The sequence below is a fragment of the Lynx rufus genome, unplaced genomic scaffold (assembly GCF_022079265.1).
Source record: "Lynx rufus isolate CCGP_SWC_20201006 ecotype Redwood Valley unplaced genomic scaffold, mLynRuf1.p SCAF_5, whole genome shotgun sequence".
NCBI lineage: Eukaryota > Metazoa > Chordata > Mammalia > Carnivora > Felidae > Lynx > Lynx rufus.
The window spans coordinates 75,406,464-75,425,254 of record NW_025814867.1 but is presented as its reverse complement, the minus strand read 5'-3'; the positions used below and the strand labels follow the sequence as shown (position 1 = coordinate 75,425,254).

The 18,791-nt window shown below is 37.0% G+C and overlaps 1 protein-coding gene across 3 annotated transcripts in view; it reads right to left on the bottom strand.

Moving 5' to 3' along the window:
* YEATS2 (YEATS domain containing 2) overlaps positions 1-18,791 on the bottom strand; it is a 113,541-nt gene that overhangs the window by 44,399 nt on the left and 50,351 nt on the right. For all 3 annotated transcript variants that reach the window (XM_047099033.1, XM_047099034.1, XM_047099035.1), the window contains exons 9-15: positions 15,051-15,095; positions 12,410-12,590; positions 7,671-7,910; positions 6,054-6,212; positions 4,318-4,421; positions 2,609-2,716; positions 1,660-1,842 (exon numbers count right to left, since the gene is read on the bottom strand). In XM_047099033.1, coding sequence (XP_046954989.1) covers positions 1,660-1,842; positions 2,609-2,716; positions 4,318-4,421; positions 6,054-6,212; positions 7,671-7,910; positions 12,410-12,590; positions 15,051-15,095 — 1,020 coding nt within the window. The remainder of the gene's footprint in view (positions 1-1,659; positions 1,843-2,608; positions 2,717-4,317; positions 4,422-6,053; positions 6,213-7,670; positions 7,911-12,409; positions 12,591-15,050; positions 15,096-18,791) is intronic.

Sequence of the window (18,791 nt, the reverse complement as noted above, 5' to 3'; positions counted from 1 at the left end):
CAAAAACCTAAATCAGACATTCCATGTATCTTTGGTGAAGCAAATTAGATTCTGAAGAACATGTAAAATGTGTCTGAGTAACAAGCCCAAATAATAGTAACAGAAAGGACTTTGCCAAAAGGCTTGCCCCTAAGGCCAAAAAAATGGAGCACTGGGAAGCAGTTGGGGGTGCCTGTCTTCGTGATTCTGGCTAGAGAAGCCCCAAAGTCAAATATGATGCTATAGCTTGGTGGTTCCTAATTTTGCCTAATCACATGAGTCAGCAGGATAGCTTAATAAAAATCCAGATTCCTAGGGCCCCTAAGAAGATTCTGATTCAGAAAGTTTGAGATGGGGGCCTCAGTATCTATATCTATACGTTTTAAAGTTAATTTATTTACTTATTTTGAGAGAGCGAGAATGCGTGTCCATGTGGGAAAGAGGCAGAGAAGGAGGGAGAGAGAATCCCAGGCAGGTTCCGCACCGCCAGTGCAGAGCCCAATGCAGGACTTGAACTCCCAAACCACAAGATCATGACCTGAGCTGAAGTTGGACACTTAACCAACTGAGCGTCAGTATCTATATATTTTAATCATCAGATGAGTCATGACCAGATAAATTTGGGAAAGTGGTTAATGGATTCTTATAAATTTTAGAATCATACAGATTTTAGAACATGAATTTTTGTCTCAATTCATGTGTAGCTATCTAAACTAACCAAAATATCTAAAACCATTTTTCTATTTAAAAGTACTCTTCTCAAAGCAATTCATCTATCCCTAGATAGGCTGGCTTTCAAGTTGAAAAGCACTTCATGTAATATTCTGGATAGCTTTACAATGTATCTGCCCCCAAAATGAGATAATTTAACTATGTTCTAAAAGCGTGTTTAGGTTCCAGACAATGGCTCACAAATTTTAATTAGCTCTGCAATGGAAGATTATGGAATCAGCAGACCTAGGTTCAAATCCTGTGTCACTTGTTAGCTATATACTCTTAAGGAAGTTGGTTGACCCCTCAGAGCCACAGCTTCCTTGTTTGTAAAATGGGGTTCAGAGTATCCACCTTACAAGGCTGTTTGAGAATTACAGACAGCGTGTGAGAAGAGGACATACACAGGCACTCATAAGCACAACCAATGCAGGAAAACATGAATCTACATGCAATTTTATAGTTCTCTCGATATATTAATTCCTCACATCTCCAAATTATAAAACAAATAAATTCTCTCGAGGGTCAAGAATCAGGAAAAAAAAAAAAAAGAGTCAAGAGTCAGTAAAGAGATCACACAGCCTGAACATCAGAGGTGTAAACTGTAGCACTTGCCTACCAGAAATAAAGAAAACAGTAGACCTTGGTCCCGTGGCCTTTACACTTGAATCAAGTGGGAAGTTGTGTACATGAAGTCTATCACCTTTATTGTCAGATGACAGTGTCCCTTTGCCTCTTCAACTGTTCTGGGGCCCTCTACATGACACACCCCTGCTCTTGTCAAAGATTACTGCAAGAGCAGATGGGTTTAACATTGACTGACTTGCTTCTTTCTCCAACATGGCTTCCATCTACAGGTTTTCCTGGAATCAGCAATCCTATCACCTGAATCTTGTCAGCACCTGCCTATTATTTAGGCAAATAATGTTCAATTACATAATGACCTCCCCATCCCTACCCAATTCAAACCTTGGAGGGCTGAATCTTTGGTGACTGGGATGTCCCTTCTCCAGCAGTTAGGACCTGTTTTTGAGGGGACACAGCTATCATGTGACCCCCTTTCACAGTCACATACTGAGGGAGTGGTGACTGGCTGGCAGCTCCTGTTGCAGGCACATGAGAGGCTTCACCAGGTTCCTGTTTGATGATTACCTGGCAACAAACATGATAATGACACTGAATAAACATTCCATGAAAAAAGCCACTAATATCTGAATCTATTCAGCTTGTAGGAATGAATGAATGAATGAAGCTCTGTAAAAATTGACCCCACCAGAAGAGTAAAACAAAAACAAAAACAAAACAAACAAAAAAACCCTGCTTAAATATAGCCCATAAGAGCTATCAAAAGGACCACAAGTAGGATCTGGATTTGATCCTGTATTTCTGCAAACCCAACCTAGTCCATTTGTTCTGGATTTTGGTGGCAAATGGCAGAAGAAACAAACACACACAACGTTTGTGCTCTCTGGAGTTACCATCTTGCTGGACTCCAAAGGCTGCCCTGTGGACACTACTGAATAAATGAAAACATGTTGCAGAAGTAAGCTCTTAAGAATTGAGGCATACTTGGGGCGCCTGGGTGGCGCAGTCGGTTAAGCGTCCGACTTCAGCCAGGTCACGATCTCGCAGTCCGTGAGTTCGAGCCCCGCGTCAGGCTCTGGGCTGATGGCTCAGAGCCTGGAGCCGGTTTCCGATTCTGTGTCTCCCTCTCTCTCTGCCCCTCCCCCGTTCATGCTCTGTCTCTCTCTGTCCCAAAAATAAATAAACGTTGAAAAAAAAAAAAAAAAAAAAGAATTGAGGCATACTAAAAAGTAACGTGTAGTAAGGTAGTGTCCATCAACTCCAATATGCCACAAAAATTACTATGTAACAAAACCATATCAACTCATGGGATAATGCCCTAACAAATACTCACTTTTGTGAAAGCTCCAAGTCCTCCAGTTATAGGCTTGGGACTCTGAACCTTAGGGTGACTCCCAATTGGACAAAGAGGTGGCATAGATGCAAACAAAGAATCCTCCTGCTGTGTATGTAAAAATATACACTGTTCAATTATGATACAATAAGTGATTTCAGATATCCCAGTCACTTATATTTAATATAAATCTGTGACATCCTCTAGCAACATAACCAATACACAAAAGAAAACTAAAAGCTCAAAACTCTTTGGAGTCTTCCAAGCCCCCACACTTGCATTTTAATATTGTCTTAGAAACCAAACGCAAGGAAAGGCTATAACCTGGCAAGAACCTACTCATCTGTGCCCCTCACAGGCTGGAAAGACTCTTATCATACATTTGACTCTTATCTACAATGTAGATACAATGTAGACTCTTATCTAACAATGTAGAGTCTTATCTAACATTTGACTGACTCATTGGTGTACATGTCTAGTCCCCTGCCAGGTCGTAAGCCACTGAAGAAGACTGACACTGTACTTTATTTCTTTTCTATCCCTAGAGTCTAGGCACTAAATAAATAAATGTAACAGGTGGTTAGAGTGTTTTAGTATTTATACCCTTTCAATAGTACTTACACAACTTGACTTATCTTTACTCCAAATAAATACCCAACACAGGCAGAAATTTTTCAATAAGTATTTAAAAGACAACAAAAAGAACCTGAAGAGTTATTAAATGCAAAAACAATGAAGGTCAACATTCAAAATTACTGTCACTTGTCTCTAATTCTCAAATACAAATTGTAAATTTCAGAGGCAATTTGCCATAAATTAGGGACAAGTAACAAAGTTAAGAACACTGCTTAGCTGTGTAATGAAAAGATCAACAAACATTAAAAAACAGACTGGCAGAGAATTACAGCCTTCAAGGCAATTATTACAATTTAGGCATTCATGTAACACAGTGCTCACAGACAGCACTGAACTCAGAAAAATGTCACCTTGAACCAGAAAACTATTCAACAGCATCACCATTAACTGCTTACATATAAGAAATGTTGTGTTAGCACTAGTCACATAGGAGATGATCTCTGAATTCTTAGTTCTTTCTCACACATGAGTTTATACCTCAAAGTCTCTGGGCAGCCATGACCATGATGAGTAAGCTGAATAACTAACCAAACAGTAAGGACTATCTTTGCTAAACAATGAGCAGATACCTAGCACTCTTAGATGAACAAGTCAGAGCATACCTGAAGTTCTAATTTTAAAGGCCTTCTTACTCTGAAGAAGGCGGGGGAGAGGACAAAGAAAAAAATTGTGGAAAGATAAGAATCATTTTCAAGTAACTACATGGCTGACACCTAGAAAAAAAATGTATTTACTCCTTATTGGTACAAATATAGGAAGAAAAGATGTATACTGCCAGATGAGTAAGGAAAAATTTTATGAGGAAAAATGTGTAACAAAACTGACCCCCCCCCCCCAAAATAGCTGCCTCCTCATCATAGTAAGTTTTCAAATAGATACCAACTGTCCAACTGATGGAAGTATTGAGAAAACACTTTCTACACTAGGAAAAGGTCAAGAGTAAGGTAGGGGAGTCTGGAGTAGATGGTCTTCAAGATTCTTACTAGCTTGAAGATTCTACTTGAATTCTTGCTGAGCTTGAACTTACTGTCTTTAGAAACTGGCAAAGTGTAATAATGCAGTAAGAGTATTACCTTGACAGTAGATGTTACAAAACTGCTTCCATGAATTTTAGGAATAGGGGAACCTGTTCCTTGGGAGGCCTGAGAAGCAGTAGAGAGCTTGTTTGTAGGACTTCCTGATAAGCAAGGCATATTTAAAAATAAAGCACAGAGTAAAATTTACAAAATGTAACTTTAAAGTATTTTCCACCAACCTTCCCTTTTCCCCCAATATTTTTCATTTTCAAAGGTTGAAAACTCACAACCATGAAATTATTATAGAAAAAACACTTAGAGATTCCTCCTATGAAGTTGACCACCTCGTTAACCTAAAAATAGACAAGAAGCTAGTAAGGACATGTAGAAGAATAAATAAGTAAACATTATATACTCTGCTATTTAAATAGAGACACCAGAACATAATGATATTGGTTATTTAACAGTGTGCCAAATGTATGCATTCAAGTGAATGCTGGCTCCATAAAAGTAGTTTCACAGGAGGCTAGACCTGTTCCAAAGTGCTGCCAACATTAAACATTTTATATTCCGTCTGTACAACTGCCTTTAGGGACTGATAACAATAAGTCTCATTATCTATAGCCAACAATAAATCAAGACCAAAATGGTATTTGATCACCTGCTCCATTTACCAAACTTGCCTACAAAGACTTTTGGCTGATTCCTAAAACTAAACACCCTCAAAGATTCCTATTTGGCATCTCTAAATACATTCAAAAGGCTATTAAGTAATTTCTGAAAGCCTTTTTTTTTTTTTTTTAAGTTTATTTATTTTGAGACAGAGAACACGCAGACACAGGGGGCAGGAGGGAGAGAATCTTAAGCAGGCTCCATGCTCAGTGTGGAGCCCCGCATGGGGCTCAAACTCACGCGAACTGTGAGATCATTCATGACCTGAGCTGAAATCAAAAGTCCGACACTTAACCAACTAAGCCACCCAGGCACCCCTGAAAGCAGCATTTTTAAAGGAGCTCCACAGTTACAATCATGGTTAAAGGACCTAACTTTTCCAAAAAAAGTACCTGGAAAGACCCAACATACATTCATGTGTTAAATCAATTATGTTTAAAAAAAAAAAAAAATCAGTCTCATTGTAGTCACTTCTCTTTTCACTATTTCTCTTAAAGCTACAGAAACTTAGAAGCATGTGTTTACATAGTTTAATTGAAGGGACTACATAAAATAATGTTAATGAAAATACTGCGAAAAAACCTGAAAAGCACTCTGTAGTTATAGATTATGGTGACAAACACAATGAATCCAATTCTTATTCTTCCTATCAGAGGTCCCTTTTTAGAACTGCAGAGTTCAATTTCCTTCCCACACACAAAATTTACCTTATTCACAGAAAAGTAGAGATCACTTTTTTACTTGACTGGTGAAACACATACATGGTCCACAAAGGTATTCTTTTTCTAAAGTTTAATTTGGAAAATAACTACATTGCTTGCAGGCCCAAAAAAGAATTATCTTCCAAATAAAAATAAAACATCTTTTTTTTTTTAAAGAAAATTAATTATGGCCCACTTTTACTCTTTAGAAATTAAAAAGAAAAATTCCTAAAAAATACAACTTTTACAAAAAGTACATCTTCCCTCAAAGAAACCACACTGGAGTTACTATTCCAGATCCCCTCCTCTTTTTATAAAGATTTCATTACTCCATTACATGACTACTAAGTCCACACTAAGATTTCATCTTTACGAAAGATCAAACCTTTGGGATAACACAAAGACTGATCAAACGCACACCTGTACTGGGAGTGGTGGCTCCAATAACCTGCCCTGGCTTGTCCAGGATAACATAGGGATTATTAATGACAGAACTGGCAGTGCCTTGCTTCACATGGACTGGAGTGGAAGTTGGGGTTCGAGGCAGCGGTGATGGACTTGGAGTTGATATGGGGGAACCTTTATTAATAAAAAAGAGAAAAGAGAAACCAAATAAACAAAAGAGATCTACTCAACCCATCTAAGGTGATGAAGATAATGCAAGAGGGGCAGGGCTACCAGGGAAAAGAGAATGGGACTGTGTATTTCAGACAATGAGCAACAGCAGCAGTGTAGCTGAGGCAAGGATTAGTGTATTTCCCTCTCCACATCTTTGCATCAGCAGGGAGCTTTTGAAAAACAGATTCTGAGATGCTAGCCGAGACCCACTAAATATAAATCTGTACTTTAACAAGATTCTCCCTTAAACACCCATCCCAAGGCACATTAAAGTTCAAAAAGCAGAGCTTTATATAACAGCGTGAAACCGCTGAATCCCTAAATAAAACTCTTAACAACTTGGGCAGATTGTTATAATTACGGTTACACTCAAAGACACTAAAATTAGAGGAACTAAGTAAGTGAACAGCCAGACTTACAAACCAGGCAGGAGTCTTGATTTACACTTAATTTCCAATAGGTAAATAGGAAATTCACCCACCCAAAACAAGTCTGCCAATACTATGTCAGAGCTACAATCCGGAGATACCTGTTCCCACAGAACACTCTCAAAGGTTACCCACGTATCATTAAATATCCTCAATGGTTTTTGTATCGATCAAACGTGTCATCCATGAATTTCTCTAAACTTCAAACCAATTTCTATGTCAGCCTATTTCACCTCTGAAGCAGTAAGTTCCAAAATGCTTCTAACTTGTAGGTAAAATTATACGTCCTTCACCTTTCATGAATTTCAAAAACTTAGATATTTCTGCTTAGTTGTCTGTTTTTAGCACCAAAGACTCCTTTTCTCTCCCTTCATATACAGAAGGCTCCCACTGCCTAGATATTTCTGCAGACTCTCTTTCATGTCTTTTCTGAAGTGGTACAGTCAAAACCATAAAGTATATTCCTACCAGAAGCCTACCTAACATGAGACTGTCATGAGACAATGGACAATTCAACTTTAGTGAAAGTGAAGGCTCAGAACTACCCACTGATAACAGAAATGAGTAATGTTCTGTGTGGTTAGAGAGTATAAAAGACATTTCAATCCCAAACCAATTCCCACCTTTAAAGCTTTAACTCCACACCAAAAGGCCTCTAATTTTTCTTTTTTATTACTAGTCACTCTGGTTTCTATATATAATCCATAACCTTAATCTCTACCTTAGCTGAAACCATACATCCTAGTAAACATTTTACCTACACCAATTCCTGGAGATGAAACTTGACTGCTTTGAATTTCATTTCTTTCCTTGTAACTATTTCCATATGAGATGACTTCTGTTTTTGCTTTGTGACAACTTGCTAATTAACAGCTCACTTGTTAAATTAAAAAAAACCTACTTAAAAGAACTTAAAAAAAGAAAGCCATAATACATTCTGTCATTCCAACAATTTTTATACACATCAACTTGACACACATCACCTATATACCTGAAACAATCTTGCAGCTCATGGTGATGGGTTGGAAGGACTTTCCAGGTGACTCAGGATTAGGAATCTGACTTTGTGGCACAATTTTGCAGCTTGACGCTATTGGCTGAAAAGCTGAATTGCCATGAGAACAAAAGGTAACTTTCTGGGATGTTGTCATTTTGGTGGGCGTCCGTTCCAATGAAGACGGCAAAGAATAAAATGTAGTGTGTCTCTCAGCTTCAGTGTTGGCTGGGAATCCTATTTGAAAGGAAACAGGTCAATGACAAGTCAGAAATTGCTTAGAAATCGTAAAACCTTACTATCGTGGGAAAAGAATGAAACAATAAAGATCCCTTATTTCAACAATCATCTTTAAACCACTCACTAGTAAAAAACACAATTGGCATATGTACGAACCCTTTATACATTTTTGGATGAAATGTAAATTATTATGTTTAGAATCACTTTATTAAAATGCTTCTTTCAAAAAATTAGAAAATATTAACTATAAAGCATGTATAATATAAAAAGTACACAAGTGTATTATGTTCTGCCATTTTTTATATGAACTGAAAAACTATAAATTACAAAAAAAGAAAAACTCAAAAGAAAGTATTTGTTGGGGTGCCTGGGTGGCTCAGTCGGTTAAGCGTCTGACTTCGGCTCAGGTCATGATCTCGCGGTCCGTGAGTTCGAGCCCCGCGTCAGGCTCTGTGCTGACAGCTCAGAGCCTGGAGCCTGTTTCAGATTCTGTGTCTCCCTCTCTCTGACCCTCCCCTGTTCATGCTCTGTCTCTCCCTGTCTCAAAAATAAATAAAAAAGCGTTAAAAAAAATTTAAAAAAAAGAAAGCATTTGCTTAATCTAATAATGCCCTATTTTGCTAAATGCCCATGAAGAAGATGCAACTGAAATTTAAAGAATAGTTAAAATTTATAAAAGGACTAAATTATTAACATCACATTAAAATATAGGCTGAGAGAGTAAATTGATGCCATTTAGAACCAGTTTTATATAACAGAAGTGATTTAATGATATACTTATATACTTATTAAATGAAAAAATACCGTAGTCAAAATACATTTGCTGATGATGAATCTTATATTACAGTGTTCTATTAACTTCAGGTGTACAATATGGTGATTCAACAACTCTAAACATTACTCAGTGCTCATCACAAGTGTACCCTTAATCCTCATCACCTATTTCACCCATTCTCCTATCCATCTCCCCTCTGGTAACCATCAGTTTGTTCTCTATAATTAAGAGTCTATTGTTTTTGTTGGTCTCCTTTTTTTGTTCATTTGTTCATAAAACTCCACATATAAGTGAAATCACATGGCATTTGTCTTTCTCGGACTTCCACTTATTTTTTTTTTTTTTTTATTACTAGTCACTCTGGTTTCTATATATAATCCATAACCTTAATCTCTACCTTAGCTGAAACCATACATCCAAGTAAACATTTTACCTGCACCAATTCCTGGAGATGAAACTTGACTGCTTTGAATTTCATTTCTTTCCTTATAACTATTTCCATATGAGATGACTTCTGTTTTTGCTTTGTGACAACTTTGCTAATTAATAGCTCACTTGTTAAATAAAAAAAACCCTACTTAAAAGAACTTAAATACTCTTTAGAGCCATCCATGTTGCAAATGGCAAGTTTGAGTCTTTTTATGGCTGAGTAATATTCCATTGTACATATATAGCACATCTTTATCCATTCATCAATGAACACCTGGGCTGCTTCCTAATTTGGCTGTTGTAAATAATGCTGCAATAATACTGTGTGTATCTTTTCAAATTCATGCTTTTGTATTCTTTGGGCAAATACCCTGTAGTGGAATTACTGCATCATACATATGGTAATTCTATTTTTTAATTTTTTAAGGAACGTTCATACTGTTCTTTCCACAGTGGCTGCACAAGTCTGCATTCCCCCCAACAGTGCACAAGGGTTCTCTTTTCTCTACATCCTTGCCAACACTTGCTGTTTCTTGCATTGTTGATTTTAGCCATTCTGACCAGTGTGAGGTGATATCTCCTTGTGATTGTGATTTGCACTTCCCTGATGATGGGTGATGTTGAGCATCTTTTCATGTGTCTGTTGGCCAACTGTATGTCTTCTTTGGAGAAATGTCTGTTCATGTCTTCTGCCCATTTTTTTACCTGAATTATTTCTTTTTTTGAGTTGTATCAGTTCTTCATACATTTTGGATACTAACCCTTTATCTGATAGGTCATTTTCAGATATCTTCTTCCATTCACTAGGTTGTCTTTTGGTTTTGTTGATGGTTTCCTTTGTTGTGCAGAAGCTCTTATACTGATGTAGTCCCAACAGTTTATTTTGTTTTTGTTTCTCTTGCCTCAGGAGACATATCTAGAAAAATGTTGCTACTGCAGGTGTCAGAAAAATTACTGCCTGGGCTCTCTTCTACGATTTTTATGGTTTCAGGTCTCACATTTTAGGCCCTTAGTCCATTTTGAGTTTTTGTGTATAGTGAAAGAAAGTGGTCCTGTTTCATTCTTTTATATGCTGCTGTCCAGTTTTCCCAACACCATTTGTTGAAGAGACTGTCTTTTTCCCAATGCATAGTCTTGCCTCCTTTGTCAAAAACTAATTGACAATATAAGCATGGGTTTATTTCTGGGTTTTCTATTGTGTTCCATTCATCTATGTGTCTGCTGTTGTCCCAGTACCATAGTGTTTTGATTATTACACCTTTGTAACAGATCTTGAAATCTGAGACTGTGACACCACCTGTTTTATTCAAGACTGCTTTGGCTCTTTGGGGGTCTTTTATAGTTCCATACAAATTTGGGGTTTGTTCTAGTTCTATGAAAAATGCTGTTGGTATTTTCATCAGGATTGCATTAAATTGCTTCGGGCAGTCTGGACACATTAACATATTTATTCTTCCATCCATGAGTATCAAGTATCTTTCCATTTGCTTGTGTCATCTTCAATTTCTTTCATCAATGTTTTACAGTTTTCAGAATATAGATCTTTCACTTCCTTAAGTTTATTCCTAGGTATTTTATTCTTTTAGTATGATTGTAAATGGGACTGTTTCCTTGATTTCTCTTTCTGCTTATTATTATTATTGTTAGTGTATAGAAATGTTAACAGAGGGGCGCCTGGGTGGCGCAGTCGGTTAAGCGTCCGACTTCAGCCAGGTCACGATCTCACGGTCCGTGAGTTCGAGCCCCGCGTCGGGCTCTGGGCTGATGGCTCAGAGCCTGGAGCCTGCTTCCGATTCTGTGTCTCCCTCTCTCTCTGCCCCTCCCCCGTTCATGCTCTGTCTCTCTCTGTCCCAAAAATAAATAAACGTTGAAAAAAAAAAATTAAAAAAAAAAAAAAAAGAAATGTTAACAGATTTCTGTATATTGATTTTGTACCTTGCGACCTTACTGAATTCATTTATCAGTTCTAGTAGTTTTTTGGTGGAGTCTTTGGGTTTTTTATATACAGTATCATGTCATCTGCAAACAGTGATAGTTTTACTTCTTCCTTACCAATTTGGATGCCTTTGATTTGTCTTGTCTGATTGCTGTGGCAAGGACTTTTAGTACCATGTTGAATAAAAGCGGTGAGAGTGAACATCCTTTTCTCGTTTCTGACCTTAGGGGAATTGAGTAGGATGTTAGCTGTGGGTTTTTTCATATATGGCCTTTATTATGTTGAGGTATGTTTCCTCTAGACCTACTCTGTTGAAGGTTTCTATCAAGAATGATGTATTTTGTCAAAAGCTTTTTCTGCAACTATTGAAATGATACGGCTTTTATCCTTTCTGTTGTTGATGTGATGTATCATACTGATTGATTTTCAAATACTGAACCACACTTGCACCCCAGGAATGAATCCCATTTGATCACGGTGAATGATTTTTTTAATGAATTGCTGGATGTGATTTGCTAATATCTTGTTGAGGATTTTTGTGTCTACATTCATCAGAGATACTGACTTGCAGTTCTCCTTTTTTTGTAGTGTCTATCTGGTTTCAGTGTGAGGGTAATGTTAGCCTCAGAGAATGAATTTGGAAGCTTTCTTTCCTCCTCTATTTTTTAGAATAGTTTGAGAAGTATAGGTATTAACTCTTCTTTAAATGTTTGGTAGAATTCACCTGTGAAGTTGTCTAGCCCTGGACTTTTGTTCGTTGGGCATTTTTTGATTACTGATTCAATTTCACTGCTGGTAATTGGTCTGTTCAAATTTTCAATTTCCTCCTGATTCAGTTTTGGGAGGTTTTATGTTTCTAGGAATTTATCCATTTCTTCTAGGGTGTCCAATTTGTTGTCATAAATAGTTTTCATAATATTCTCTTATAATCCTTTGTATTTCTGTGGTGTCAGTTGTTACATTGTACTTTAAATAATAGATACTTAACATTCAGTTTCTTGTTCACACAACTAGACACACAACCAAAAACTCTTCCTGTAACATATCAGAAGAAACCATTATAATCATCAAAAAAATGAACATTTAATGCCTTCTAGTAAGTTTTATATTCTATAAAACATGTAGAACTTCATGAAAAAATTTTTTCTGAGAATAAGGATTTGGCTATTTTCACAACTGGACTGTATAGGTAGAGGCAGCATGCCTATTTATGGAAAACTTATTTTCCATACACTCCTCAGTCTCTAAAGGAAGCAGTTCAATATCATATTATGCAAATGAGAGAAAGGAATGCCCCAGAGAGTGATTCCTCTGTACAAGGAAAAATTCATTTCCATATAAGGAAAAATGTATTACCTTTCTCCACACAAGTATCAGGTACTGGCTCATGTGACTGCTTTATCGGTGAGGAAGCTTTCACTGGGGCTGGAATGGTCAAAGGCAAAGATGGTGGGGCATCAGAGATGTCTGACTCGGAAGACTGAGGATAAATGGAGTCTTCTCCAAGAGAATGTCGGTGGAGCTCAACATCCACTACCTACACAATCAGGCAACAATTGGACTCATGAATCCATCATCAGTGTCACAGAAAGCCCCAAGCTTGTCTAAGAACGTGGTACTCTAAGAGATGTAACAAATGATTTTTAATCATACTTCAAAGGCAATTTCAATCTAAGAACTAAAGGACTTACCCCAGAATGTAATCTAGTTTGGTTTAATAGATAAATAACCCAGTGAAACCAATCATATAATTTGGGACTATTTGCTTTTCTATGCCTTAGAACACTCTTCCCCCACAAATCCCTGTATGACTGCCTCTTTCTCATCAAGTCTCAATCAAATGTCACCTTCTCAGAGAGGCTTTCCCTAACCAACCTAGCTAAAGCAACTCCCATGTCCCCCAGCACTCTCTTCTTTATATCACTTATTTCCTTTTGTTTACTATATATCTTCTTCCCATTCTCAACACTATCAAGAATATAACTCTTTAAGAACAGCAGCTATCTCTCTATATCCCCGTTACCAAGACCAGTGTCTCCTATATAGTACATGCTCAATAAGTATCTTTATATCTTCTTCCCATTCTCAACACTATCAAGAATATAACTCTTTAAGAACAGCAGCTATCTCTCTGTATCCCCATTACCAGGACCAATGTCTCCTATATAGTACATGCTCAATAAGTATCTTTTGATACAACAGAGCACATTTCCCTAAACAGAATAAGGTTTAATTGGCTAATTCTAACTATAATGGCTACTGCTGATATAGCATGAACACTACCAACAACAAAACAAGTGGAAGGAAGGGCATGGGGAAGAAGAACCAAGTTGGAGGTCTCATGTCCAGACTTTAAAACTTATTATTACAAAACTATAGTAATCAAAACCATGTGGTACTAGCATCGAGAAGACATATAGACCACTGGAATAAAATGCCACCTCATATATATGGCAAAATTATTTTTGACAAGAATGCCAAGACCACTGGGAAAAGGACAGTCTTTTCAACAAATGGTTCTGGGAAAACTGGATATCCACATGCATTAGAATGAAAGAAGACCTTTACCTCACACCATATACAAAAATTAACTCAAAATGGATCAAAGACCCAAACAGAAGACCCAAAACGTAAAACACTTAGAAGAAAATATAAGGGCAAAGCTTCATGACACTGGATTTGGCAATGACTTCTTGGATATGATATAAAAAGCACAGGCAACAAAAGAAAAAAGAGAATCACTGGACTGCATCAAAATTAAAAACTTCTGTGCATCAAAGGACACGATCAACAGAGTGAATAGGTAATAATACACAGAATGATCTGATGAGAAATTAGTATCAAGAATACAGAGAACTCCTAAAACTCAAAAACGAAAAACCAAACACCTGATTCAAAAATAGGCAAAGGATCTGACTAGACATTTCTCCAGAGAACATATACAAGCAGCCAATAAATACATGAAAAGATACTCAACATCAATAATCATTAGGAAAATGCAAATCAAAACCACAACGAAATACCACCTCACACTCATTAGTTTGGCCACTATCAAAATAATAGAAAATAAGTGCTGGAAAACAGGTGGAGAAACTGGAACCATTGTGCACTGTTTGTGGGAATGTAAAATGGTACAGCTGCTATAGAAAGACTGTGGCTGTCCCTCAACAATTAAAAACAGAGCTACCATGGGGCACCTGGCTGGCTTAGTCAGTGGAGTGTACAGCTACTTATCTTGGGACTGTAGGTTCAAGCCCCATGCTAGGTATAGAGATTTCTTTAAAAAATAAAATCTTCCAAAAAAAAAAAATAGAGCTACCATATGATCTAGCAATTCCACTGTCTTGGGTATGTACCCAAAAGAACTGAAAGCATAGACTCAAACAGATATCTATACACCCATGTTCTTAGCAGGATTATTCAAATAACCAAAAGATGTAAGCAACTCAAGTGTTCATTAACAGATCACTGGATAAACAAAACGTATATACATACAATGGAATATTATTCAGCCTTTTTTAGGAAGAAAATTGTGATGCACGCTACAACACAGATGAACCTTGAGAACATTTCGCTAAGTAAAATGTGCCAATCAAAAAAAAAAAAAAAAAAGAAGACTGCATAATTCCACTTATATGATATCTAGAGTAGTCAAAACTTCACAGAGACCCAAAGTAGAAGGGTGTTTGCCAGGGGTTGAAAGGAAAGGGGAATGGTTACTGTAAATGGGTATAGTTTCAGTTTTCCAAGAGGAAAAGAGTTCTGGAGATGCATGATAGCAATACATGCGCAAAAATGTGAGTATATTTAATACCTCTTAATTGTACAATTAAACATTGTTAAAATGATACTTTATGTGCATTTTAATCATTTTTTTTAATTTAAAAAGGGAGAAGAAAAACTCTTTAAAAAATTCAGCACTCATTTTTTTCCAGTTAAAAATGAAGATCAATTTTCATTCTACTTATTCCCAAATAATACTGCAGGAAAAACCTACCGTCTCTGCTCCAAGAGTCTGCAGGCCAGTGTAAGTTCTATCCAGCTATTGAAAGAGAAAAGAAGAGTGTAAAGTTTCACTAAGCTTACTTCTAAATCTTAGCATACAATCTCATCTAAAACCCCTTTCACCACAAGTCTTTGTAACATAGGATCTATTTTTTCATAATATATCTATTCATCACTTCGATAAAAACCCTCTGAATTGGAGGGATGAGTAAAATTAATAAAAACAACCTCAACCATATAGTTATTATACCTTTAATATAAACTATATACTTCTAAAAACATTCTAAGCACTATCTAAAAATGGAGGAAGTTTTACACAAAATGGTGTTTACTATAGCCATGAACTGGAGACATAAAAGTCCAGCTATAGAGGAATGCTTAAGTAAATCCTGAACCATCAACTGTGAAGTATTATAGCCATTTAGATGGTGTTTACAAAGATGATGTAAAAAATGTAACATAAACAAAATTTACACCTACATACAAAAAGGCTCAGTTCTTATTCCTGTATTTTATTTATACTATCACTTTAAAAAAATAATCTGTACACACACACACACAAATATTACTTAGCAATAAAAAAGAATGAAATCTTGCCATTTGCATCAGTATGGATGGACCTAGAGGCTATTATGCTAAGTGAAATAAGTCAGGCAGAGAAAGACAAATACTATAGGATTTCACTGATGTGTAGAATCTAAAAACCAAAACAAATGAACAAACAAAAACCAGAAACAGACCTACAAATACAGAGAACAAACTGGTGTTTGCCAGAAAGGACAGGGGTAAGGTGTTGGGCAAAATAAGTGAAGGAGATTAAGAGGTACAATCTTCCAGTTATGCAAGTCACAGGGATGAAAAGTACAGCATGGGGAATACAGTTGATAATACTGTAGTAACTTTGTACAGTGACTACACTTACTGAGTTTCATATAGAATTGTCAAATCACTATGCTGTATACCTATAACTAATATAACACTGTATGTCAACTGTATTTCAATAAAGATAAAAATCAGAAAAAGTTTTTGCTTAGCATAAACAATTTGTTCCTCAACAGCATTTCTGCTTTTTGCAATAAAGCACTCAAACCTCCATCCTCACCAAAAAAAAAAAAAAAAAAAAAAAGAGGATTTGTGGAGCTTATCAATATAAACATTACACAGTAAGATCAATGGGGGAAAACTATTAAGTTTGGTAAAAAGGAAAGATGATTTACTAATCAGTAAACAGAAAACTCTAAGACTTGCAAAAAGTACATTTCAAGTTCTGGCTGAGGTCCTTAGCAGCCAACACAGACATGACAACTCAGTCATGAGAACTAGTTTCATAACAAAAAAGGCAATGCAGGGTGAATTCATACTCGTTCCATGGAGGAGATCTAGAATTTTAATACTTAAACCTTAGCCAACAGTATGACTGTTAAAAGGAGATGGGTGGGGCGTCCAACTTTGTTCGGCTCAGTTCATGATCTCATAGTTCATGGGTTCGAGCCCTGCATCTGGCTCTGTGCTGATAGCTCAGAGCCTGGAGCCTGCTTTGGATTCTGTGTCTTCCTCTCTCTGGACCTCACCTATTTGTGCGCTCTCTCTCTCTCTCTCTCACTCTCAAAAAATAACCATTAAAAAAAATTTCTTTTTAATGACGTGGGCAATTTTAGGCTATGTCCATTTTCTTTTTTTTTTTTTTAGTTTTTGTTCCTTTTTTGTTCCTATTTTGTTTAGTTTATGTTCATATTCTCCACAGCATGGAAATAATAGTCTCGCTGTAATCTGTAGTGGCCTATGTTTCACTCTTGGGACCATACTTTATGAGAGACATTGATAACCTAGAACTGTTATCCAAATGGCAAGAGAAACTAGAAAGCACTGTGTACAAGGAATGTTATAAGAATAGGTTCTGCCTGGGGGCGCCTGGGTGGCTCAGCTGGTTAAGCGTCCAACTTCAACTCAGGTCATGATCTCGTGGTTCATGGGTTTGAGCCCTGCGTTGGACTCTGTGCTGACAACTTAGAGCCTGGAGCCTGCTTTGGATTCTGTGTCTCCCTCTCTCTCTGCCCCTCCCCTGCTCATGCTCTGTCTCTCTCTCTCAAAAATAAATAAATGTTGGGGCGCCTGGGTGGCTCAGTCAGTTAAGCGGCCAACTTCGGCTCAGGTCATGATCTCACGGTCTATGAGTTCGAGCCCCACATCAGACTCTGTGCTGACAGCTCAGAGCCTGGAGCCTGTTTCAGATTCTGTGTCTCCCTCTCTCTGACCCTCCCCCGTTCATGCTCTGTCTCTGTCTCAAAAATAAATAAGCTTTAAAAACAAAATTTATAAATAAACAAACAAATAAATAAATAAATAAATGTTAAGAAAAAAAAAAGAATAGGTTCTGCCTGGAAAGGATTTAAGAAGAGCCATGAAGGCCGTCATTAAACATTTTTAGGATTCTTATAAAACAACACAAAGTCCTGTCCTGTGCTATTCTAGAAATCAAACTAGGACAAATAAGATCAAACTAGGACAAACTAGGACAGTTTTAGTTAAATTTATGGAAGAATCTTCCAAAAGTTTATTTACAAAATGGATAAAAGGGTTGTTTTGGGAATTACTGTGTTCCATGGTGATGGTTCATCAGGGATTCAGGATGTGGGAATTTCATAGATTCTGGGAACTTCAAATTTTACATACCTCTAATACTTGAGTACTTAGTACATAATGTAATTATTACAGTATCAAATATAGATTGTTAAGCATTCCAGCAGCATTTCAAAATACAGAGAGATCACTATGGGTTTAGTCAGGAAAAGTTACATAGGAATCTGAACTTGAAGAATGGAAAGAATTCAAACAGGCATTATTAAAAACAAACAAACAAACAAACAAACACACACACACAAGAGAAGAAGGCCCAGGGCATTTCTGGGATGTGAATAACTGACCTGGCTGGAGTAGGATGTCCATGCAGGGGATTAGTGTGAGATAATGTAGGAAAAAAGTGTGTTGAGTCAAAATGTGAGGAGCCCTGAAGAGTCAGGGAAGTCTGAACTTGAGTAAAGGGAATTCAATGAAGGTTTCTCAGAGAGGAACAGCATAATGGTTTTCCTATTTCAGGAAGACTAATCTGATGGTGCTCAGAATGGATTTAGGGTAAAGGAGACAGATTAGAATTAAAGAACTTAATCAGGAGACATTAGAATAATAGCCTAGGCAAGAGCAGGAAAGGAGAAGGGTAGAATCTAAGAAAGATGATGAAGAAATAATAATAGTCTGCAACTGAACAAATATTTAGAACAAAGAGGGGAGAATCCAAGATGGCTCTGAGATTTAACACAGCAATAAAAGGGAAAATACTCCAATACAAAGATCACATGGTCACAACACAGTGTTTAAGGCCTGAAGGCCTATCAATACATAATAATAAAATTAAGCTTTCCAGAAAAGCTGATAAAAAACTTAAATACTGTCCTTTTAAAAACACTGTGTCTTGGGGCGCCTGGGTGGCTCAGTCGGTTGAGCATCCGACTTTGGCCCAGGTCATAATCTCATGGTTCACAAGTTCGAGCCCTGCATTGAGCTCCGTGCTGACAGCTCAGAGCCTGGAGCCTGCTTCAGATTCTGTGTCTCCCCCCCCTCTCTCTCTGCCCCTCTTCTGCTCATGCGCTCTCTCTCTCTGTCAAAAATAAACATTAAGAAAAAAAATTTTTTTAAATAAATGAAAACATCAAAATAAAATAAAATAAAATAAAAT